At 34.1% G+C, this 25976-nt stretch overlaps 1 protein-coding gene across 1 annotated transcript in view; it reads left to right on the top strand.

Annotated features, from left to right (window-relative positions):
- Positions 1–25976, top strand: part of LMBR1 (limb development membrane protein 1) — a 1668467-nt gene that overhangs the window by 1593837 nt on the left and 48654 nt on the right. Inside the window, exon 16 of the mRNA XM_044065580.1 lies at positions 14738–14899. Coding sequence (XP_043921515.1) covers positions 14738–14899 — 162 coding nt within the window. The remainder of the gene's footprint in view (positions 1–14737; positions 14900–25976) is intronic.

Below are 25976 nucleotides of genomic sequence, written 5' to 3'. Positions count from 1 at the left end.
GGATGCTGCAGTGGTTACTCATGTTGGTTAATACTAAGTCCAAGATGTGATCACCTCTTGTGGGGATGTCAACCAGCTGGTCCAAGGCATTTGCATTGACAAAATCAAAGAATCTCTGGACATTTGTGTTTTGGCATGAGTAGTTCTTTCAATCTGTGGTTGGATAGTTAAAGGCGCCCGAGATCAGGGTAAAGGGTTGAAACTTGATGGATTCGAAGAGGTCCAGATAGGTGGAGTGGGCATCTTGAGTCAAAATTGGGGGTCTGTAACTAGCTATGATTTGAATAGGGGTCTTGTCAATGGTTAACTGTGCCTGGAGTGTCTCCTGTGTGTCATACTGTTTGACCAACCTGGAGGGGTGTATATCTTTAATGTATATTGCAACTCCACCTCCTTTTGCTTTTCTGCCCATGGTTTGGGGTCTGAATGTATGATAGGATGAGCAACCTGGTATGACTAGGGTACTCTCCACAGCTTTGAAACAGGTTTCTGTGACTGCACAAATGTCATTATCTTCTAGGCTTAAGACTCCTTGCAGCGAGTGCAGTTTCATGTTTAGACTCCTAGCATTTTAGCAGCATGATATTTAATTTGCGTTTTTTATGAAATTTTCATGTTGGTAGTTTTGACCTCATGGTATTGCCTGCAAAAGGCACTATGGGGGAGGCAAGAGTCTTTGCCAGAAGCCTGAAGCCCAAGGGAGACGCATGCAGGCAATCTCTGGCAAAGTATCATGGTCTGTCGATCATGTCTTCCCAGGCTGTTAGGTACTGGATCCCCTTGGAATGACACCAGAAATTACGCCAGTTAAATTCAATCATTTTCTGTTTATATTGAGGCATAATTCTGGGTGATGGTAGAATGCTGCTTAAGGCTAGGAACATACTTGCCTTGGACACATACATATTCAGGGAGCGGTGTCATGTCTCTCTTCATATAGTCCAGGGAGGTACATCTCTCAAGTCATTCATGCCAACATGGACTATGACAGTCATAACAGTACCTGTTGTTGAGAGACTTGGGTGCATAGATGATATGGCAGGTTCTGGCACCTGACAAAGAACTAACCGTGACTTTCTCCTTATCCAGCCTGGTGAGGGACACATCTGTGTGTCTCAAAATGGAGTCTACTCTGACTAATATGTTGGGTTTTTGTTTAGGCCCTAGTGGCTTTGCGACACAGGTATTGGACTGTGTGTGATGTGGTGGGCAGTGGAGTTCGCATCGGTTTTTGTCTTGGTGGTCTCTCTTGTTTGGTTATGTTTTTGTTGAGGACCCCTTGCTTATGTGGGTGTGTGTTGTGTAGGTGTGGGTGGTATTTGAGATGTGGTGTTTGTGTAAACAACCTTCTCAGTGCCAGATATACTGGCTTGTGAGGGAGAGACCATAGACTCTAGGTTCTTAATGTAATTGCATCTCTCACAAATTGTGTTCCTAAGTGGTAGTATTAGAGGGTTGTCCGTGTACATGAGGCAGTTGCTACACTGTCTCAGGATGCCCATATCAACCAGAATGGCAGGTGAAACCGTAGGAAATTGTCCGCCCATATTTGTCAGAGTCTGAGAGAGGGAGCTAATGGGGTAAAGGGTGGAAGGTCTAAGAGGAGTACTACTAGGTGATCACACAAGTGCTACTAAGGGAAATCTGTAGCTGGAATACCTCACAATGGGTTAAAAACATCTTCATATTTTCTAAAGTAGTAATCTCCATAATTCCTATCATGACTATTTATAACAGCTTTTTGAAATTTTCTGTATTCCTTTTTATGTGATAATCTTTTCTTATTTTCCCATTCTTTTATACTTCTCTTTAAATAGTATCCACCATTCTGACCGATTTTTATAAAAGTCTCTCATTGCTAAATGATATTCCATAACATTATTATATTTGTTGGCCTTTCTTATTCCATTCCTTTTTATTAATTCTCTTAATTCCTTTCCCTATGTTAATATATTCATTATTCTCATCTAGTTCAATCAGTATTGCCAAATGATCTGAAAGACCTGTCTCTACTACTACATCTATTACAGTTTTCACAGTTTAAGATAGAAGAAAATGATCTGTCTCTGTAATTTCCCTCTCCAATATGAACTCTTACTCATATTCCATAATTCTAACTTTCCACATTTTATTTTTTCTTCCATTACCTTCTTATCTATGCTTTTGTGTCTTAAATACTGACATTTCTTTTTCTGTCTTTAACCCTCTTCCCAACTGAACTTTTCTGGGTTTATATTATTACTCTCCCTCTTATCATTTTGCTGTTCCTCCTATTGAAAGGTTTCTTTTTCATTTACATTTTGTTTTTAATATCATACTGTAATTCCCTCTTTTTCTCGCAATCCATCCATACATGTCCTGTTTGCTTACATTTATAGCATATTATTTCACAAATTTTAGCATCATGACCAGTTTTTTCACATAAGTGACATCTTTTTTTTATCACAATTATTTACAAAATATCCCTCTTTCCCACAGGAAGAACATGTTCTTGGTTGGCCCCAAAAATTAACAATAACTCTGACCAGCAGCACTAATCATACTTGGAATATGTACAATTTACCATTTTCAAAAATCACATTACACTCCCACGCCCCTTTCCAAAGTCCTCTATTGTCAATAACTTTTGAAATGTCTTTTAATTCATTATAAAAGTTCTTTAATAAATATTTTTACAGTCTGTTTTTCAGTTTCTGTTTGAAGTTGTATATTGACTTTTTTCGGCATTTCTTGGAAAAAAGTCTTCAAAAAAATCTCTAAAGTTTCAGCAGTCTTAAAAAATATCACAATAAGTCCCTTTTTTAAATTAAAATAAAAGCTCTCACCTCCCATGCCTTTATGCCTAAAGGCACAAATATCTTGTCCCAAATTTCATACCTATCCATTTCTGTTTCTTCCTTACTCTGTATTCTTGATAGATGCTTCTTCTTTTTCAACTCTTCTGTGTTCTTTTTTTCCCTTTCAGTTTCATTTTATATTCCAACTACCTCTGCAAATTAGTTTTTTTGCTTTATTTAATTCATCTGTTATTTCACCCCATGATACTTCTTTACCTGTCTCCGGTTTGCTTTGCTGTATTAAGTTTTCCAGTATATCAACCCACAACCCTTCCAACTGAAGGGTTGTCATTATAATTTCTTCTTCTCCTTTCGACTCTTCAGAAAGCTGTCACTGTGATATTTTTTCTGTATCCTCAGTCCGATCTCCTTTTTCTTCCTCTCGAACAAGTCTCTCCCCTCTCTTCAATAACTGTAAACATCTCTATGAAGTCAGCATTTGCCTCACCTCTGTTTTGTTTGGGCACCATATTTTCCATGACATTCTCCCAGCTGTGGTAAGAATGGAAAGAACACTTCACACTCGGCAGTCATATGCACCTCGAATGTTGTAGCATGTAGGGTTTTTTTATTGATATATACATTACATACTTTTACATATTTACATTATTTGCATTTATTTAGAAACCTCCATACATTATAAACTTCAGTTTAAGCATCCCCCACTCTTTTATCCACAACCAAACATTATTTTCTCCAAAGGTTTTGTCAAAGTCCATTTTCCATTGTATTTAATTTCATTAAGTCTCTTGTTCTTTATAGTCCATGAAACGTAAAATATTATTCTGTCCATTTTCTTCACTTCTTCCTGTTTTCCTGCACCATAATGACCAAATTGTATTATGTACATTTGTTTGCTCAATATATAGCAAACTTTTCGCCCTATTATGTTTACATATTTCTTTCCACAAATTATTACCGCTGTCACATTTCAAAAGCACATGCTCAGTAGTCTCATACTCTCCACAGTTATTACATTATCTGTCTTGCTTTTTTGTGTGGCATATTTGGCTTAACCAGCAATTTTCTAAGAGACAATCTCCATAAAAAAAAAAAAAAACATTACATTCCTTAATCTTTTTACAGTTATTATATCTCACGATTATGGCTTTTTTATCTATTTCTAAATCTTTCCTTGGATCAATGCAATAAAATGCTTTCATAATACTTAAGTAGCATTCCTTTCTATTTTTCTCACATATATTCTTTATTTTCCATAGTACAGTTTTATTTTGACACTCGTTCATTTCTTCATTCACAATGTTTTTACTTCTTTTTAACTTCCATTCCTTCCCACCTTTGTATTTATATTATAGTATCATTTCTGTCCTTTTAATACCTTGTATAAAATTAAAGATGTTGCATGTACTATTGAGTTTATTAAGCGCAAGCTTCCTTGCTCCTCTTTCATATATAGAATCCCTCTCTTGACTGAATTCAGTTTACAGCCCCATATAAAAAAATACAATCATCATTGGTTCCTTTTCATACTTCATAGGAATCATATAGATGTTAGCAACATAAGGAATTTTTCCTGTTACTATGGTGTTCAACAAGTGTGCTTTCTTCTACATGAAAATCTATATGATTTCCAAAAATAAATATATTCTTTACTTCTTTGAGTTCATTATCTCATTGTTGTTGTTTGTATTCATTCTTTCCAGATATTAGTCCCAACATATCTATATATTTTTATTGATCTCAATACCTCCTATCATACCTTCAAAACTAAATACTTTACTTTTCTCTTTATTTATTCTTAAACCGATTCTTTTTAAATTTATAGTTAATTCTTCATTTACTTTTTTCCATCATACTTTATTTTTTAATAATTAATACAATATCTGCATAATTATACATTATTGGCATTTGTACTTCCTTCATCATTTTGTATCCACCACTACTTGACATTTTATTAATTTCCTTCGCCATTACATTTATAACTAATGAGAAAATTAGACTTCTAGCTTTGCAGCCCTGCTTTATTCCACTTTCTGTTTTTATTTCTTCCCCGATCCAGCCATTTACATTAAGTTTCACATAGTTCCTTTCATAAACAGATGTTATTACTTGTAATATTTTTTGCATACATCATATGCCTGCAAAATTCCCCATACTGATTTATATTGAATATTATCATAGCCTTTACTTATATCCCCTATCATAACCTTCACTTCTACATTTTTATTTGTAATATCAACTAGTTCTCTTATTTTCCATAATAACTCCTGACTTCCTTTTCCTTTTCCTCCGAATATATTTTGGTCATGTATTCTTTTTTTGTAACCTTTTTGTTGTTATTATCTTAAAAAAATTATAATCCGTATTATTCAGTGTTATGGGTCTCCAGTTTTTTTTATCTCCTGGTTATTTCCCTCTTAAATATAAATTTTATAACTCCTGCACATATCTGTTTTTCTTTAATTCCTGTTTCTAACCAATCATTCATAACTTCTATAAAAATTATTTTTGCCACTCTTTCATTTCTTTATACATACCATGTTTAATTCCATCCAATCCTGTTGCAGAATTCATGTTAATATCTTTTAGAATTTCATTCAATTCTTTCATAGATATTTTTGTTCTAAATGCTCATTATCTTCATTATATAATTTTTCACTTTTATAAATTTGTTCTATGTTTTTTCTCTTTTAACAAATAATTCCAATACATATTCTTTATTTCATATATTTCTTCTTGCTGTCTAATTTGCTTGCCCTCCTTATTTTTTAATTCTCTTGTTATTTTCCATCTTGTATCATTTGAAACAAATATGGTGCTACTTTCTTTCCTTGTGAACAGTATTTTTGTTTATATAACACGTTGATAATTTTAATTTGATTCATTTTATGTGTTTCTCTTTCTTTTTCATAAAATGAATTTTTCTTCTCTAATAAGTCTCAAGAGTTTCTTGACTTAATATGTTTATCTCTCTTTGTCTTTTCTTCGGTATACATTCTAAAAACACTTTTTGGTGGCTTAAGTTTAAAGAGAAATATAATTAGTCTAATTCTCGTAAAACTCTTTCATAGTCATATAATTTTTCCATAATTCCATAAGTTTTTTTTTTGTTTTTCTAATTCCTTTTCATTAATTGTCTTTATTCATTTTCCTGATCTTATATATTCTTCATGTTCCTGTACTTTACCCCATATAGCCACATGATCTAAAAATCCAGCATACTTAATTTCTTTTTTTATAACTTTTAAACTGTCAGATGGTACAAAATAATCAGTTTCTGTCCAAATTTCATTCCTTTTGTAGGTCCATTGGTTATTCTCCCATACACTTTCCAGTTCTCATAATTTCTTTAACCATTTTAACATCACAATTGCTCTTAATTTCTCTTAAATTACAATTGAAATCAACTACAGCAATAATGCCCATATTTACGCAAACATATTCAAGAATATTTTTAAACATCCTTTCTCTCACGTTTTTGTTACATATGCATATAAAGCTATAATTCTATACACATATTTTTTCCATCTCAAGTCTATTACCATAATTTGTCCTACTTCCACAATGGTTACTTCTAACATTTTAATGCTTTCTTGACATAATATACGTATGCCAAAACACTTTCTTTCCCCATGTTCCAAACTACCGCACCATTCCAAAGTTTTTCAGTTTATGTTCGTTCTTCTTCTGTTAATAATCTGATATCTTCTAAAACAATCATTTGTGCATCTACTGTAGTACACCATTGTAATATACCTATTCTCCACTTTAGATTTTTCATACTGTTCACATTTAATGCTAATATTTTCAGCTTTTAAGAACAGTTAGTATAATAAAATGTTTATCTTTTCCTTTCTTATTTTCTCTAAGCATTATATTTTTGAATTTTCTTTTCCTTTCTTTAACTCTTTTCCCTATTGAATTATTTTTATTTCTTACTGTGCACTAATCAGCTTCTTCCTCACTTGTCTCCTCTGTTTCTTTTCCTTGTTACTTTCTTTAACTTCACGTACAACCTCTTTATCAGTCACCTCTTTTTGTACATTTTCTTGTATAAAACATTATTCTATCTCTTTCTCCGGTATAACTTTTCATTGTCATTTTCTTGCACATTCATTTCACATTCCAGCCATGAATGACCAGTATTGCCACTTTTTTGCACTTTAAATTACATGTTTTGCATTATGCCCTGTTGTACCACATAAACAACATCTTTTTTATCACATTCATTGATTAAATGATAATTTTTTCTACAAAAATAACAAGTCTTTGGTTGACCCCTGTATTTTGCAAAACCCCTATTGCTATGAACATTAATAATACTAGGTACATGCATAACATTATCATTTTAGGTTTTCAGTATTACTCCACATTCCCATCCCCCAGTCCATAGTCGTCTTTCATTATATATATTTGTAGTATTGATTACTTCTTGACATATAGTTAACAAATGTTCTTTCAGTTCTAAACTGTATTATAATTCTTTTTTTGTTTGTTTGTTTGTAAAAATCTTGCACCACATATTCTGACCATGGATTTTTCTTTTGTTCATATGCACCCAAAAAAAATTTCCATGGCCTGCCCAGTCTCAAATATCAAGTCACAAAAAGTCTCTCTATTAATTAAAATAAATGTTCTTACCTCTTATGCTTTGACACGCAGAGTCCCAAACGTCATACCTGTCCACTTTCTTCTTTTTTACTGCTCACACATACTGTATACTTGTTTTTGTTTCTTTTATTTCTTCTTTTTTCCGTCTCCCACAGTTTGTGCATACATTCTTGTCTCTTGAACTTTTTATGGCACAGTCCCTTCTCCCTTTTCTTCTTCTGTTTTCTCTCTGATGTCACTCCATGGAATTTCTGCTCCACTTTCTGACTCACTTTGGTTTACCATTTCTTCCAAATAATATCCCCCACCCCCTCCCCATTGGAGGGTTGTTGTTATGCGTTTTGCAGAGGTAACTGTCTCTCCGTCAAACAATCTCATCTGAAAGTTTTCCTCTGAATTCATCTCTGTTACAGCTACACACTCCTTTTCCTCCAATATCACTGTTTTTATCTGCACCCATAGCATCCAAAAAACTTCTGGTAGCGATTCTACCATTTCAACTACGTTTTCAGCAACTTTCACTTAATTTTCAGCAAAAGCTGAATCAGCAATGTTTTCTCCCTGTTCTTCCTGGCTGCCTCCATGCCGGACATGTCCCCCCAACTACCAAGAGTAGGGGAAGTTCCCCAGTGCCTTGGTCAGACTTCTCCTAGTTGCATAAATGCCACCTCAGGTCTCTCTTGAAAAGAGGCCAAAACAAAGGATAAAAAAAAAAAAAAAAAAAAAAAATGAAATTGAGGAAAGTGGTATTTGTGCTGTCGAGTGGTCTAAGTTGAGGCCATACCGTCCATTGTTTCTCACCAAGTTTCAGGAGTTGTTTTGTGGCTTTGTACAGCCACATGGCAGGGATGTATTTACTGTCTTATCTCATTAGGACTTTTTGATTTAGCACTTTGAGAAATGTTTCCTTCAAATGTGTTACTACATCATCCAAGAGAATAGTTTTTAGTCTGTGCCAACCAAATGTGCTGTAGTGTGTTAATTAAATGTCCTTTGTTAAGCTTAGATACACTGTAGACAGTATTGTAGTGGTGTTTTTGTGGGGTGGGTAGGTAACCTTCTTTCATTGGTTGGTAGGTGATTTCTCTCCTCTGGCACCCTTAGTAATTTACTGAGCATTTTGCTTGGATCATATGTGGGAAGCTAGTTGAGGATTAATGCTCTGTTGGGGGAGTTTATTATATCTAGTTAGTTAGTTGATTAGTTGTGTAAAATTATAGAGGTTAATGGAATTTTTAGGAATGTTTGCAGTGATAAGGTAGCCAGCCAATATTTAGGCCCCCTAAAATAATGGTTTCTTGATTGATGTTTGAGGATAATTAGGACAATAGCTCTTCTACGATAGTGGTGTTATTACCTTGGGGGTATGTATGTCATAACTAGGCATGTAACTTTCTGGTTGTTTATTTTTAAGAGGGACATGAGTGATTATGTGCTGTTGAAAGAGGGTGGTCAATCTGGGTATGATGGCATTTGATGCTGTTATTGCAGATAATTACAATGTCTCCAGCTTTTTATGTTACCTTACCAGTTTCAATATATTAAAGCCTGGAAGAAGGAATTCTTTGTTTTTATGACAGGTTTTAGCTAAGTTCCAGTTGGAACAAAGTCATCAATGGAGCAGAGGGTTAATCATGCATGTAGTTCTAAGACTGTATGTTTTAGTAGGTTATATGATGTAGTAATAGACATTGAGTAGAAAGAGTGAATGGATTATTTCTGTTATTCAGAGAGCTGAGTGGATTGCAGAGTGCCAGGACTTGGATGCATGACACTAGATAGTGTTAGGGGTGGAGTAACTGAGATGTGCAGAACGAGATGTCTGGATTTGTGTTTGTGTTTTATACCAAGTTTAAGTTGGAGGCAACAGTTAAGATTGTATGATATTTTGCATAGGTAGATGTGAGAGGGTGGGAGATAGAGATGTGAGTTGTTATTTTTTTTACTCAAATAATTTTTTATTTTCCAAATATTGTAATGTTTAACAGTACAATCATCAATGAAAACAAATATTATAAGCCTTTATATACACTATGTACAACTGACCTGAACAAAAGAGAAAGAAAAAAAAATAAAAATATGAAATTAGTAACAGAAATGTATAATATTCAATTAATAAAGTTACACATTAGAGTTCAGTTTTAATGTCTTAATAAGGGCAACATTTTTCCCAAGGATTGTTTATCCATGTTTTAGGAGAAATTCTCGATTCTTTTACCTTAACTTCTAATGTCGCTGTTTCTTCCAACAATCTCAAGAATTCTTCCAGGGTAGGTTCTTGTGATGACTTCCACTTTCTAGTTATACGTTTCCTTGCCACAGCTAGTATGGACCAAAGTAAATATAGATCTTTTTTAGTCATTCCAATAGTATCATTGACAGTTAAGAGAACTAAATATTTGGTTAAAATAAAGGTATCTGTGAATATAGCTTGGAGAAAAATAGTAATTTCTTCCCAGAAATTTTTTATGTTAATACAGTCAAAAATATATGAGACCAATCAGCTTTACAGTTTAAAGAAGATCTCCAGCAAATGGATTTATCAAGTGAATTAGATGTGAGTTTTTTTTTTTTGCACAAGCATGGAGCCTGGGAATGGAATTGGCTTGTGTGTATGTTAGAATGAGGTATGTAGTTTAAGGAAAATGATATGAGGCAAGCTGTGATAGTGTTATGAGTAGAAGAGTGCAGAGTGAGTCAATGAGAAGCACAGGTGTATGACTTTGGAGAAGAAGTGATTTGTAAGAGATATTGTGTGTTCAGATGAGAACTACTGAAGGGTGGAAGAGTATTGTTTAGGAAATGTTCAGATGAGAGTTACTGAAGGGTGGAAGAGTATGTGGAAATGGAGGATACATGTCTTGTTGGTTGCTTGGTTGATAGAGTCTCTGTGTTAGTAGGTAGGTGGACCACGGGCGAGGTTGAATATAGTAAAAGATGTATCAGAAGGAGGAGGAATATTGGTTTGCAGTATAAGAGATATGGATGAGATTGGGGCAGTAAAGGAGGATTTTGTTGAGAGTCCAGACTTTGTTGATGAAATATGTAGTGAGGGTAGAGTAAGTAGGTATGAGGGGATAGGAGGATATATTTTAATTGTAGTGTTTATTGGCTGTACTAAAAAATCACACCTCTCAGATGTCCCTGATTTTGCCTCATATTTTTTCCTGTTCCTTGTAACATTTTTGACCTGTTGTTCTATTAACTTTTATGTTAGACTAAATATTTAAAAACTTTATCCAGAATTCTTAAACAAAGAAGTTGAGAGAGTTGCTGAAAATTATCAGTATTAGTCTTGCCATTGCTTTATTGCCAGTTATATTTTTGCCCATGTGATGTTTGCAAGTTAATTTTTGTTACATCTCCTCCTCACCTTTTCTGTCTCACTCCTCCCTTTCCACATCTTCTGCATTACTTTTGGGAGGTATGGCTCCTGTTTTGTGGAAGGAATAAGCTAATTCTTAATAGATGGCTAGTTGCCTTCCCTTTTCCTCTCTTCTTTTTTTTCTTCTCTTCCTGCCTGTATGCCATCATTCATTTAACTTTATAGCTGTTCGAAGTTGCTGCCAACCTCATGCCGCAAATATCTTTCTGTGCCACCTCCCTTCACTCATCCTATGGCATATCAGTGCGATCTTACACTTAGACTTCATTCTCTTTTGGGGGGACATCAGTGCCAATGGGCTTTGTCCTCCTTTTGTACAAGTCTCTGCAGGAGCTCAGTCTTGTAGAATTGATCATCAAAGCTGCTCTGCCAAACCTGCTCATATATATCATAACATTAATACGTTTCCATTGACAGAGTTGTCAAATATGAATGTTTAGAAAGTCTTACCCTCAGCCCTGCATAAAAAGTGATCATTTCCCTATCCTTTTTTACTGGTAAAAATGATATTAATTAATAGCAACGTTGAGGACTGTAAGATGTTTTTTCACATTCACAAGCTTATGCTATTAATCAGCAACTGTATACATCATACAATATGTAATTAAGAATATCTGGAAATATGAAACTGGATAAAATGCATAAATGTAGACTATATAGTCTGCCAAGATAATGAAAGTAAATACATTACGTAAAAGGCATACCAATCAAATTAAAACTTTAACAAATCAGTACACAACAGTTAAATATAAAAGCCTGAGGTAATTTCGTATCCAACAGTGGGGCAGACGAGCATCCAGGAACTTGGAAGTAATATTAGCCAGTCCATGAGCGCATCTCATTTGCAGCACAAGTCTTAGAAAGGTCCAGTGTAGTCCTATATGGTCATGAAAAACTGAAAAAAAAATAGTCTTGTGGTTTCAGCATTTCTCTACCAGCAAGCAAACATTGAGTTTCCTTATCAGTTAGATAGCTAATATGAAAACCAAATGAGAACAGGGAGCTCTCAGATGGAAGAAAATGCTATACTTTCAGTTCTTTTTCTAAGACTGACATAGGTTCTAAAAGAACCAAATGAAATATACCAGCACAATATCAGAAAGAATATACAGTAAAGCTCCTTAAAGCAGTCAGTCGAAACAATTAAGGAACTCTGTGCCATTAGCCTGGAGTGATAAAGCTCTGGGTACAGTCCAGGTGATTAGTGGCTTATGTGTTTGATGATATGACAGAGAAGATTTTTGTCTGTCCTGTGAAGAGGAGGTGCCACTCTTACCTACTGCTCCCAAAAACTATCCCTGGTAGATGGCAGGAAGGAGTTAGGTGGTGGTGAGCAGTGCAGAGACAAGGTGGACATGGCTACCCAAGCCAGTGATAATAGCTGTTGGCTGCTCTATGCATAGGAGCACAATACAAACTGTTGGAAAGGCATAAACAATCTTATGTTGATGTTAGGTGTCCATGTCACCACCCATGGTGAGGGGTTAGGGACCTATATACAAAATGATGTCACAGCTGGGATGCTGCTGAGACTCCCCCATGTTTGCCTGGGTGATTGCATCTCTGTACAGCTGTTCTCTTAGGTGATCTTAGGGAGAAAAATATCCTCGCCCCCAGACAGCAAATGGACTCAAGCCTGATGGGAAGATGTTCTGTAGTTGGCAGGCAGAGGGGAAAGGACCTAGAAAAAATAGTTGAGAAATGCAAAAACAGTGAAGTTACATCATGAAATAATGTTAGTGTTTGAAATAGCAAAATAGGCAAATAGAATGAGTCAGCAATAATCAGCTCCATAGTGTCAAGTACAAAGCACATTAAATAAAAAGAATCAGCAGTGTACTGCATCTTAGGGAGAAACTCCAGATTGCATCTTTGGTCTTACTGAACTTATTCCCATTTCCTGTATCATGTTTATGTGCTTGTGCTGTGGCATATCACCATCCTACACCCAGTAAGAGCAGTGTATCATCACTTGCACTGGTGTCATCTAGCAGCAAATCCTACATGATCAGTAGTATACAAATGAAAGCTGTTTCACATTAAGGGGCGACACGCTGCTAGTTTCCATGAATGTTCCTCACTCATGACTGCTAAGCAGATGCAGATCCATATAACCTGACACTCCAGTGTACTCCACAGTGCCTGCAGTGCTATAATGTACTTAATGTTGTATGCACATAATGGGATTGTAAAATATGTTTCTATATAGTTGTGGCATTGCACCCACAGGGTAATATGGAAATAAAGGACATTAGCCAGTAGTGGCACAGTAACCTTTCTGTTAGATTCCTCCCCTAAAGAACTACACACCCTACAAAATATCACAAGTGAGACAGCTGTGTGTGCATCCGTGCCTGTATAGTGGCACTCACTTTTACCCGTACCCCCTTCAACAACCAGATAAGTCACCACACCCAGGTCAAGGAATTCTTGCTTGCATTGTGCCTGTAGAGGAAGGGTGTGCATCCAGCTACCTAATTATGGCATCCCACAGTTTCCATGTTATTAAATGAGGAGTTAAATCCATTCCTTGCTATTATATATCAGTGTTATAACATACGTATCGCAGCAAGTCTAATACAGCAGATTTATCAGAAGGAGGGACTTTAATTCAGTTATAGACAAATGTCACAGTCTGAAGAGCAGTTGTACAGCTTCATTCACTTGTATTCACTGCACAGGTAAACATGTATGTGCAGAATATTCCTGTTTGTGTATCTGCATATACATACAGATATAAATATGTGTGTGTGTGTGCGCGCGAGCACGCGTACATACAAGATATATATAAGTTGCACACGCACACACCGATTTATATCGCAATGGCAATTATATCTGAAAAGCTGAATGTACAAAAGCACAACATCTGAATATAGACACAGTACAGCTGAAGGCACGTCAGTACTCAGCAGTAGTGTAAGTAATGACATTTTGAAGTGAAATGTAAACATTTGAGATCTACATAGTGAGAATTCATTTGTGATGGATTCTTGGACAGTAAACTACTGCATGCAATGGTCTTGCCTTAGGCGTTCAGTAGATGTGAGTCAGTAGCTGCACATAGCTCCATAGTAAAGTCTGCTGTCAGTACTAAACTGCTTGACAGCACTGTGCTGTGTGGTGTCTCCCTGTGTCCTAATCACATTTCAGTGATGTACTAGGTTTTCCTTTGTAACATTCAAGGAAACATGATCTGGCATGAATCCAGCCACAGATACTATCAGTTATGGTATTTCACAGCTGCAGAATACTAGACAGCATCAGTGTACTATGCATGATTCCCAGGGCCTTTCCATTATATCATTTATTATTTCAAGTGTAGCTGATCTTATTCTCTCAAAAGGCCATTTATTTTATTCATCCATTTATGTATTTTCTGTAGTTTTTAGATGTATATTTTTAAGTTGTAATGACGATTATCTCTCTCTCGTTCTAAGATTTCTTCTTAGCACGGTTGATTTGTTGAATGACTTCTGTCTTGTGGTTGCTTTATTTAATTGTGTTAATTATTTTGTTATTAATGTGCTGTTTGTCAATGCGTACTATTCATGGGGTAGAGTGCAGACATTTTACCTTGATGAGGACATCACCTGACATTTCATAAACTATTTTTTGATGTATGCATTCAGTTTCATTTACTTTTAAATCCCTTGCTGCTCCCTGTTTTTATGCATGAATTACTGTTAAATAAGTCTAATTTGAAAATATTCCTTTGAGAATAATTCTTATGAATGAGTAACAAAAGACAGTTGTAGAGCTTTAATTTCTGTAGCAGGTTTTCACAGTATGATTAAAAAAGGTGTGTGTGTTTTGTGATGCATTGAAAAGAAAATAATAACATTGATGGTATTAATTGAATTCACATAATTTTGTATAGTTTATCATGCATTAGGTAACTGCCTTTTTACAGCTAAGAATGAAAATTTGGGGTTTGTTTCAACAGGGATCACAAGATTTGATCTCCTCGGAGATTTTGGAAGATTCAATTGGCTTGGAAATTTTTATATCGTATTATCCTACAACTTGTTGTTTGCTGTTGTCACGACACTGTGTCTAATCAGAACATTTACTTCTGCAGTACGTGAAGAGCTTTTAAAAGCATTAGGTATATTACTTCAAATGTTTCTTCAAAATGTGTTTGCTGCAACAATGCTTAAACTTGTTTTTCTAGTACAAAAGCAGTAAAACATTTGGTGTACACACATACAAACGTTTTTTTTTTCCTTTGCTCCTCTTGTCAAAACTTAATTGTGTAGGTAGTCTTGGGTTTTAAGAATTTTCATAACCGGTAATTGCTAGTCACTTAAAGTTTTCATGCAGAAGTTTATCTTGCACAGGTAAATAATATTCAATGAATGTTATTACTTATGCAAAAATGCATTAAACAACACCTGTTCTCCCATGTACCAGCACTGACTATTAAAAAAAAAAATTCCTAGCCTTCATACTTTTCCTCTCCATCTCACTTATGGCTCAGACTCCTCATATATAAGTTCATTGCTTCCAGCTTACCAAGTCCAACATGTGCTTCCCAGTCTCATACAAGCTACTGTAAAAGTTACTTCCATACCTTCTATTCATTCTTGATACCTATATAGCAGTAGCTCTAAGGCTATACCTTACTTTCAGAATCTTTAATCTGCTGCTCCCCATCTTTCTCTCTCTACTGCAAAACTGCAATACCTTATTGTTCACACATTCACTATATTATCCCACATCATCAATTGTATTCTTGTTTGACTTACATATTTAAAATCTAACATCTGTATAACTAGTATTATCTATTTTATTGTATCTTATTCTGTAATGTAGTGTTCTGTACCATTATTGCTTGATTTCTGTATTTTGATTCTGTAGCTTTGTCATGTTTATTTTTGGAGCTTTTCTCCCTGGGCCTCTACTGAAAACAGGCTCAGCCTGAGAAGACCTTCCGGTAAACAAATGCAAATAAGTAAATAAATAATAAATAATTAAAATGGTAATAGTACGCTTCTGTGTTTGAATAATGAGTAACAAAATCTTTATCACTGCTGAATTATTTCTTGTTTTAGCCAGCTAAGTTTGCCCTGCATAAAGCTTGGCTTGACCAGAAAGTAAATGTTCTCATGCTGACAGAGAAAGTAAGCCAATTGTATAAAATTTAAGGCACTGGTTGGCATTTAAATGGGGTGAGGGAGGGGATTACCCTGGTAAGTGTGGAAACAATTTCAGAAGAAGGCTGCAGTCCAAATATTATATCTCTGACTGACTCTTGAATCTAAGCCTGTTCAGTCATGCCGAGACACAAAACAGGCTTCCAACAAAAGGCTTTTACATTTATGGCAAGGCATCCTCCAAATAATGTATCTACCACTACCTTGTAAAAAATAATGCTTCTGTGGAAACTTGGTTGGTCTGTCAGGCTCAGCTGAACAGCCTCAAAAGAGTAGTCACCAAATGAGCAAATTAATACCCCCCCCCCCCCCAAGTCCTTTTCTCATGAAAATCTTTTTAGTACTTATTGGTTTTGTGTAAGTAAGGTGTTTCCCTTAACTGAAATGTGTTGGCTACCCTCAAAGTCCATCTCTTCAGGTTCCATTGCAAGCCTTAAAACCTATCCTGTAATATGGTAGTAACTGTCTACTTTTCATACTGCTGAAGAACACATGGCACTGTCTGTTACATGGCAGCCTTGCTGTCTTCAAAGTCCTGTAGCCATACGTGGATATGATTTTATTTTGCTTTACAGAAACAATAAGTCTTGCTGATGTGTGAGAAGAGTTCCTTAGGAGATAGATGTTAGAGTATCTGAATCCCTTCCCTAGAATCCAATTTCTCCCCACCCTCACGACTGCTCTCAGGGAAACCTAAATGCTAACCTAGACGGTCAGCGAATTAATAAACAAATAACAAGGTGTATCTTTCTTTTTGAGCATTCCTCGCTAGGGTTTTTGTAGTCTGCAACCAAGAATGGATTCTTCAGTTTAGTAGCATCCTCCAGTCTGGCAAAGAATTCAGCAATATCGTTACAAAAAAGATAAAAGATCCTCTTGACTTCCACTTTGTGTACATTAATGTTACCAAGTCTGCCACCATTATGACTGAATTTCAGGGACAAAAACGCAGCCATTCAGTAACTTACTGGTACAGAAGCCAAGACCAGAAATCACACACTGGAAATTTATTTCCACTCCCTTTTTGAGCCACTGAGTTGTCAAGTGTTTAATGTCATACCTTCTGGCTATTATGACATACAAATATTTGTTTGTGAGGGTGTATACGGATTCAGGATGGGGGCCTTTAATTTCACATTTGTGGTGTCCTTTCTCTAGTCTTTTTATATTAGATTTTCTGCTTGTAGAGTGTTTCAGTAAAGGAGGCAAAAGACCCTCCCAGAAAAAAAAAGTCATCCAAACATCAAAAACAAGCAGCAGTTCACACCTAAAACTCAGGCACAGAAGAAGAAGAAAGCATTTTTTGCTCTCTGTGATTTGTAGTCTGTTAATGAGGTTCGATAATGTGCAGAATGACCTTTAACATACTGTGACAAAGGAGAATAATAGTGGCAAAGTCTCTGTCCTGTTTCCATCATGATGAAATATAAATACAGGCATGTTTTTCCTTTTTCTGGAACAGCCACAAACTAAACCCCTCAATGTTTTCCAACATACCATCTCCTTTCATAGACACTGACTACCCACCATGTCCATCTTTGCTTCAGAAAGAGGTCCAGGTTCTTTTGAGCTGGGGCAATGCTTGAGAAGGGAAGTGAATTCTAGATTTTTGTCTGATAAATTTAATCAGTAATTTAGTAGTATAGGATAAACAGAAAAAACATATAGTGAAGTCATTAATGCTTCTGTTTTATTTTATTTTGTTGACCTCAAATGTTCAAGTTGGATGGGCCTATATACAGAGGAGGCCAGGGACAAAATTTTCCAGACAAGTGACAGGAAATGAATACATGAAATAGTTATCCATCATGTCTTCAGTAAAGCATCTGGTGATCTGAGTTGGGGACCTAGTCTCTGTTTCACTGATAGAACTAGTCAGGGCAGTCAGGATTAATGATGAAACAATCCTCTTGGCTGGTTCGTTTTTCTCTCTATGAGGGCTCAGTCAGATGTGTCTTGACAGTGCAAACACCTAGAGGGTTTAGGGTTGTTGGTGACGAAGGACATCTGCATTCCTTGGCTTGTGCAGATGCATTACATAGACTTGAATGCAGCCATATGGTTTCTCTATTATGGTATGATTGCAGTGCAGTAGAGGAGGGTTTTAGTAGAAGGAACGGACTTCACATCAGAGTGGCAGGAGCCAGGATGAACTCACCACAGGCAGGGTGTGATTGCACAGGTTGTGGTAAAATGTTGAGAAGGACCTGAAAAAAGCATACCAGATTACAGAGAATAAGGCCAAGATGATTTAGTATGGGGGCACCATGGGAGGTTGGGCCTCCCAAGAAATAATTTTATAGAGATATTGCATGTAATTGGTGTAATTTACTTGTGCCTCGAGACTGAGAGACTGTTTATATGTCTTAGGTCTGAATGAGTTTGACATATAATAAGACTGTCTTTTCATGTTTTCTGTCACTGACATAAGTTTTAAAATAAAGAGAACAGAATAATGATCAAATTATCCCTGCGTTCTGTTAACTGATTAGGTGTAGTCACATAGCACCTCAACTAGCTATGACAGATACCATTTAAAACTTTAACGATATCTCTGTACACAGCATGTATTATACCCAGAGTCAGATAGCTCTGTAGGTATGAGTGCAATGTGTATCTAAACCTTCTCATTCATCCTGTTTAATCTTTGTTCCCCTGATTTCAGTTTGACAGTCATTTTTATAGTTTCAGATGTTGCTGTCTAGACTGTCTTTGACACCCTTTCCATTTGCTGTGTGTGAATGTTGTAGCAGCTCTGTAGAGGTAAGGCAGATTTCTGCATTGCCCTATCCTAGTTCCAGTTTTCTTGCAACTCCAATGGTTGAACCAGACATTATTACTTTTCCAAGAACTGAGTATTATTTTTATTGTGCTGTAATGCCATCTTCAGTTTGTACAAACTAGCTCCTTTTTTGACATTCTTCTGGGTAATAGTAGCTTTCTCCTCAGTAAATGGTATCATCTCTCATTTTGTCTGCTTCCATTTAATAGTTGTGGCCCACCCATACTTTTTTCCTGAGCATGTGTTTATACCGTAAAATGCACAGCAGCTGTCATTTTAAAAGTCCTCCACTTAGCTGCATATAATGTTTGCCTATGATTTAGAGCTAGTGCTGAGGGACTGCCACTGTCATGAGGCAGGACTGTATTTGTTCTGGCGCTCATTTACTTTCTTTTAGGACTCCACACTTCCATCATTAACCATAAATGGATACTGTTAAAACAGTGTAATGTGTACCAGACACTGATAACTGGTGTTTTATGCTTTGATAGCTTTCCAGAATTTCCACTCCCTGGAGCTATCACTTTCTTTCTCAGAATTGTAGTTGATAGTATGCCTGACTAATGGAAAGGAGCAAGTTCATATGTTCCTTGTAGGGCAATCTGCAGCCTAGGGTTGTGTAGTAGAATTATGTCTGACGTTGAAAACTCAGGTGTTCCCACAAATATCCTGATCTGTTTCATTTAGACTGCCATTACTGGAATATGCTGGTTTTCAGGTCTTGAGGGTGTCTTTCAGGCTTGGGTACACTATATTTAAATTTGTTTGATACTAGAGCAAATGTCCATTTTCTACTTGGTACAGTTAGGGCTTGAAACATTCTGACTAACTCTTATCCAGTGTGCCTCTAGTGAATCAGGAGACCGACTTACACCTACCCTTAGTTCCCACTCAGTTTCAGAGAACTCCTCCAAGTCCATTTGTCATATGTGTCAGTTCTTCTAATCTTGGTATATCTGGTTTCTCTTCTTTAGAAATTGACAGTTTTTCTGCCTTTACTCTTTGTGACACTTAAAACATTTGTCATCCACCCCCCCCCCCCCAACCAGTTCATTTCTGCGAGGTGAATATCTATAATATTTGATTATCTTCTCTATGCCAAGTTTGGTCAATTGCAGTCTCAGATTTTTCTAAACATAGGAAATATCAGTCACCAGTTAAGTGAATCTCACAGAAACATTCTGAGCAGTCTTTGTAATTATGACAGTTATCTGCAGTTTGGTTCCCACCTGAAGACCAAAGTTCGTACTTAAGTGCAATATAACCTTAATTTTGGAACCAGTGCCAAATACTGAGATGTAATTTTTCTTGTTGAAAAATTGTGTCTTGGTAGAGATTGTGCCAGTTTGGAGGATTTCTTGTGTTGTGTGCCCTGTGGTATAATTATTATTTGTTTATTTTACAGACAGATATTGAATATTTCTTCACTCAAGTCTTAGGTTTTTACTGAAGAATGTCCGGCTTCACTTTTGCCTGTTATGTACTTTTTAGATTAATTCCTTTAGCATTCTGCAACTGGGAATGCTTTTCTTTCCTTTTTTTTTCAAAACAGGTTTATTGTTTTAACATATAAGAGAAATATCATAACAATTTTATACAAGTAATTAAAAATAGGTATTATTATAATATTCAACAAAACAACTAAAGTATTTACAAAGACATCCACTACAATCAGATCAATTAATTAAACTAAAATACCGTGCTATTGAAATTAGAATTTTTTTAACAAATTTTGTAAATTATCCCATACAATATAATATGATGTTTTTCTAGTTGTTCTCATTCTAATTGTGCTTATTTCCATATGGCACATTATATTCATAACATTTTTAAATTCATTGAACGAAGGAGGTGTATCTGAAATCCAATTTCTAGTTATTATTTTCCTGGCCACTGCTAGGATAGACCATAACAAGGGAAGCTTAATCTTTTAACACATTGAGGTACAGGTGTGTTGAATAATATAAGAGACTTAGAAATAATGAAATTATCTGTAAAAGAGCCTGCAAAAATTCATTAATTGACTTCCAGTATTCTTTCAACTTCATACAGTCATAAAACATATGAGCCCAGTCAGCATTAATTTCAACATTACATCTCTTACATAGATTATCTTTATTATTTATTTTATTCATCATCAAAGGTGTATAAAAAGATCTATGTAAAAATTTCCATGTATAAAGTCTCCAGACAATGGAAGATGTAGTTCTATAAGCAGATTCCAATATATAATGTTTATCTTGTTGAGTTGGTGGGTCCCCATTAATAGAGGTGAAATAATTCCAGTATGAATCTACACTGTAAAAAGTTTCTTGTCTGATAATTTTATGTATATATGAAAGTTTACCTTTATCAGAAACTTTATGCTGTAAATTTAATATCAAGTAATCAATCAGTTTTGGAATAGATTCTTTAACTGTTATAGACATTAGATCTATTCTATCAATGAGATGTTGTCTAAAGATCTGAACCTCTAACCAGCAAGTTTCTCTTAGATCAAATTCTTGTTTTAAGAAATCTAGATTTTTAACTTTATTATCAGATATCAGCTGATACCAGTACTTTAGATCATTATCTATAGCTAAATGAGCTCCTTCAGAAGTAGATGACATAAGCATACCCTGAGTATACATTATAGGAATACAATAAAATTCCATTCCCTATACTTAGGGTGCATGAATATAAAGTTACGATAACTAATAATAATATTTAATGGGTAACAAACCATATGTTTAGGTGTAATAGGTGAAGTACAAAATTCCTTTAGCAACCACAACATGGAGTTATTTACAATCATATTTTTATGTGTTAAGGAGATTTTCATGAAGTGCATACTAATTAGCTCCCAATAATCTTTCCATTTTGATATATGACTGATCTATTAATAAAGTAATAACTTTTATAATAGAAGAGATAATATATAAATTAAAGTCTGGAAAAGAAATACCCCTTGAGACCAGCTATTAGTATGTTTCTTTAATGCAATCCTAGGTCTATTAGGTGCCCATAAGAAATTTAACATTAGTGTATTCAGTTTCTTGATAATTATTTTTGTAGGTGAAAGTATTATTGATTGTATTAAGTATAAAATCTTGGGGAATATTATCATTTTAATAATTGTAAGTCTCTCCTCCATAGTAAAAAACATATTATTCCAGGTATTAAAAAGATTTTGTATATTAAGAAAACAGGTATTATAGTTATTATATATAAAAAAAAAAAAAAAAAAAAAAAATTTTTGTTGTCTGTTATAATTATGTATATACATTTTAAAATGAGTAATTACCCTATTCTCATACAATAGTACTGTAAACAATTAATGCCTTTCTCAATACGTAGATATTACCATATGTTTTGTATTACTTTATCTAAACTAATATGTATGCATTGTTGCCCACTGTCTGAGTTTCTCACATTTATTGTAATTGTTTAATCTCTATTACCTTATTTTAATCTGTGGAGCTTTTCTCCCCGGGCCTCCACTGAAAATGGAAATTATCCAGCTGGACTAGCCCGGTCAACAAATGTAAAATAAATAAATAAAATAAATAAATAAATAATATCTTTAGATAGTATTATACCTAAATAAGTTATCTGACCTGAATTGGGTACATATTTAGTAAAATCACTAATGAGAATATTTTTTCGTGTATATATAGGTAGTATTTTAGTTTTTTCTTCATTGAATATTAAACCAGAGATACTTTTAAAATTCATCATTTTATCAAATAAAGACTGCATAGAAGAATTAGATCCTGCTGATGTAATTAGAACATCATCTGCAAAAAGTTGAATTTTTGATGTTGTATTTTGGTCTATTTCAAAACCCTCTATGTCAGTACTGTTTCTAATCAAATTAGCCCAAGGCTCCATTACTAAAGTGAATAATAGTGGAGAAAGTGGACATCCTTGCTTTGTACCTTTAAGAATGGGTATTTTTTGTGAAACATATGTTCCTACTTTAATATAAGCCAGCGTTCCTTTGTATAAATGCTCAATTAAATTTACAAATGCATCAGAGAAGTTTGTGCATTTCAGTAAGGTAAACAGATAGTCCCAACTTACTGAATCAAATGCTGAACCTATATCAAGACTAATAAGTGTTAAATCTTTCTTTTTCCTATTTGCAAAATCAATTAATGTTAAAGTTCTTCTTATATTATCAAAAGTATTTCTATTTACAATGAAGCCCGTCTGATCTATATCTATAATGCCGGGGATGATTGTCTTCAATCTATCAGCAAAAATACTCATAAACATTTTATAATCAACATTAAGTAATGAGATGGGTCGATATGAAGAACATCTATTTGGATCTTTATTAGGTTTTAAAATTGGTGAAATAAATGTATATTGCCAAGATGGGGGGGTTATTAACTCAGTTTGGGCCAAAATAAAAACCTTATGTATTAATGAATATGTAGTTTTAGAAAGGATTTTATATATCTCTGGTATAATACCATCATTACCCGGTGCTTTGTTTGATTTAAGCTTATTTATTTGTGTAATAACTTCTGTATATGAAATACTCTTGTCCAATAGTTTAATCTGTTGTTTATTAAGATTTTTATTCATGTTTGTGGTTATAAACTCCTTTATTTTATCTTTAGGTTCCATGTTAATGTTGTTATGGTTAATCTTGTGAAAGTGATTTCTAAATTCATCCAGTATTTCTGGTATACTAGAAACATTCTTCTTTTCCTTAGAGAAAAGATTTCTTTGATATGGTTTTGTTTATTCAATCTTTTTGTTTTATTTTTAAGTCTATGTAAGTATTTGGGGCTTATTGAATAAGACAAAAACTTGTATTTCTCTAAAGTTATTTTAACTTTATGAGTTAAAATTTCTTTGTATTTCTCATTTGGTTTGTTTATTTCTTCAATAACTTTCTTGTCCATAATATTTTCTTTATTATTATGTTTATAAGAGTCTAATTTACTTTGAATATCTAACAATTCCTTATCCCAAGATTTCCTTTTATTATTATACCATCTGATACTTTGTCCATATAGATATGATTTTAAGGCATCCCAAACATAGACAATGGAGACTTCAGGAGTATTATTTATGTCTAGAAAATGTTGTACTTCTGAAAGTATATATTCTTTATAGTCTTTTAGCTGAGTTAAGTATGCTGGTATCCTTTTGATCTGAACATTATGAGTATTTTTTATCATGAATTCAAAACAATTGAGTTATGATCAGATATAGGACATGAAATGATTTTGGAATTAATTAAATCTGTTACCATCTGGTTAGAAATAAAGACCCTATCTATTTTTGAATAAGTTTTGTATCTGTTAGAAAAAAGGTGTATGGTAATGATTTTGAATCTATCTGATTATTAATATCATTCAAATGATAAGAATTAGCAAAATCATTTAAATGTTTTGCATTAGATGTAATTCTTCTTTTCCTTATAGTGGTAGTATCACTTTCATGTAGTATACAATTAAAATCACCAGCTAAAATAATATCCCCTATAGAGAATGATATGATCTTATCAATATGATGTTTCACTGTATTAATACCAATTCCAGGTATCCAATATACATTAATTAAAGTGTAAGTCTTCCCATTAATTTGTATTGTAACCATACAAAACATTCCTTTGCCATCCTGAAAAGACTTAATGGTTTTAGGAATGGGCATACTTTTATTCCATAAAATAGCCACTCCTCTTTTTTTCTAAGTGTGCTCTGAACTAACCAATACTGTATACTTATTGGTGGCTAGTTTATCAATATCTTTTTTCAAGAGATGGGTTTCTTGCAGGAAGACTAGATTGGCCTTGTGTAAATTAATGTATCTTATTAGGCTTGCCCTTTTACACGGATTATTCAATCCATTAATGTTTAAAGAAATTCCTTTTAAAGATGTCATTTGGCATTTTTAAAACTCAAGAATCTTATGATCGAAATAACAAATAACAAGATAAATAATGTTACATCTCCTCTTTTAGGTGTACCTTTAAATATAGCTGTATTTATTAAATCTCTTATGGGATTTTGTATAGGATTCAATTTTGTTTGTAGTGACAATGAGTATACAAAATATATTGTGGATGTCAAAACTATATACATATAACAATGAACAAGTGAAAATAATGTAAGGATTAAACCTTGCATCCAGCCTGGAGTTGAAAACTCCAACTTAGAGTAGTATTTACTACTCAAGTTAACCCCCTACCCTAAGCAGCAGTACCTCAGCTACCACCTTATCAATTTAATACTAGTTATATTTAACTGAGGTTAACAGTTTTCAATTCAATTATCTATCAAGACAAAACTACACATTTGGTAAAACAGCATCATATAAACTAAAATAAACTTTTTTTTTTTTTTTTAAAAACTGTTCATACTACTATATAGATCTATGTAATATATAACACTTGTATTCAAATAGCATTCAAATAATCTTGATGTTAGAAATCAAGAGGAGAGAAAATTAGGTTCTAACATTCATTTAAATCAAAAACTTTGGCTAATATGATTCAGACATTACATATATTAAGATGCATCTATTTTCTGTCATGTGAATACTATTAACAGCTTCCAAAAAAAAAATCTTGAATTGTTTGTATATGAGCATTTACTTAAACTCATTGTCAATAGAGTAAAATATTGTATTCATAAAAATTATTATAAATCATATTGCATAGTTATGCAAATTCTCAGAAACACTTGCATTATTTAAAAAAAAAAGCCATCACACACATACACACAGACACACACACACATACATACATACACACACACATACACATACACACACACACATATATATATATATATATATATATATATATATATATATATATATATCTGATCTCACTGAGTTATGTCCTTGTTGAGCACTATCCTACTTGCTGTCCCTAGAATAAATCTGTCTGCTTTATACAAAATAATGCACAGCAAACACATTTTAGTAACCAGATTTTACAATCATGCTAACCTACTGCTTTAAAATATATCACATGACATTTCTTCCAGAATAGAATTATAAAATTGTTTATGCTTTTCAATCAGATGAATTAAATGAATTATAATAAAGTATATGTTTGGAACAGAAGTTTTTTAACACAGATTATTATGCTGCTGTTAAGTAGATTTTCAAAAACATTTAAATAAATGTTTCATTTTCTATGCCTTCTAAAATAAGACATTTACTTACTACAAGAAACTACATCATTTAAACTCATTATAACTGACATTTTATGAATAGAGTATTTTTCCTGAATCTGTGGT

The sequence above is a fragment of the Protopterus annectens genome, chromosome 3.part0 (genome assembly GCF_019279795.1).
Source record: "Protopterus annectens isolate FY-2018-M chromosome 3.part0, PAN1.0, whole genome shotgun sequence".
In the NCBI taxonomy this organism is placed as follows: Eukaryota; Metazoa; Chordata; order Ceratodontiformes; family Protopteridae; genus Protopterus; species Protopterus annectens.
The sequence above is the reverse complement of the archived record's forward strand: the minus strand, read 5'-3'. Positions and strand labels throughout refer to the sequence as shown.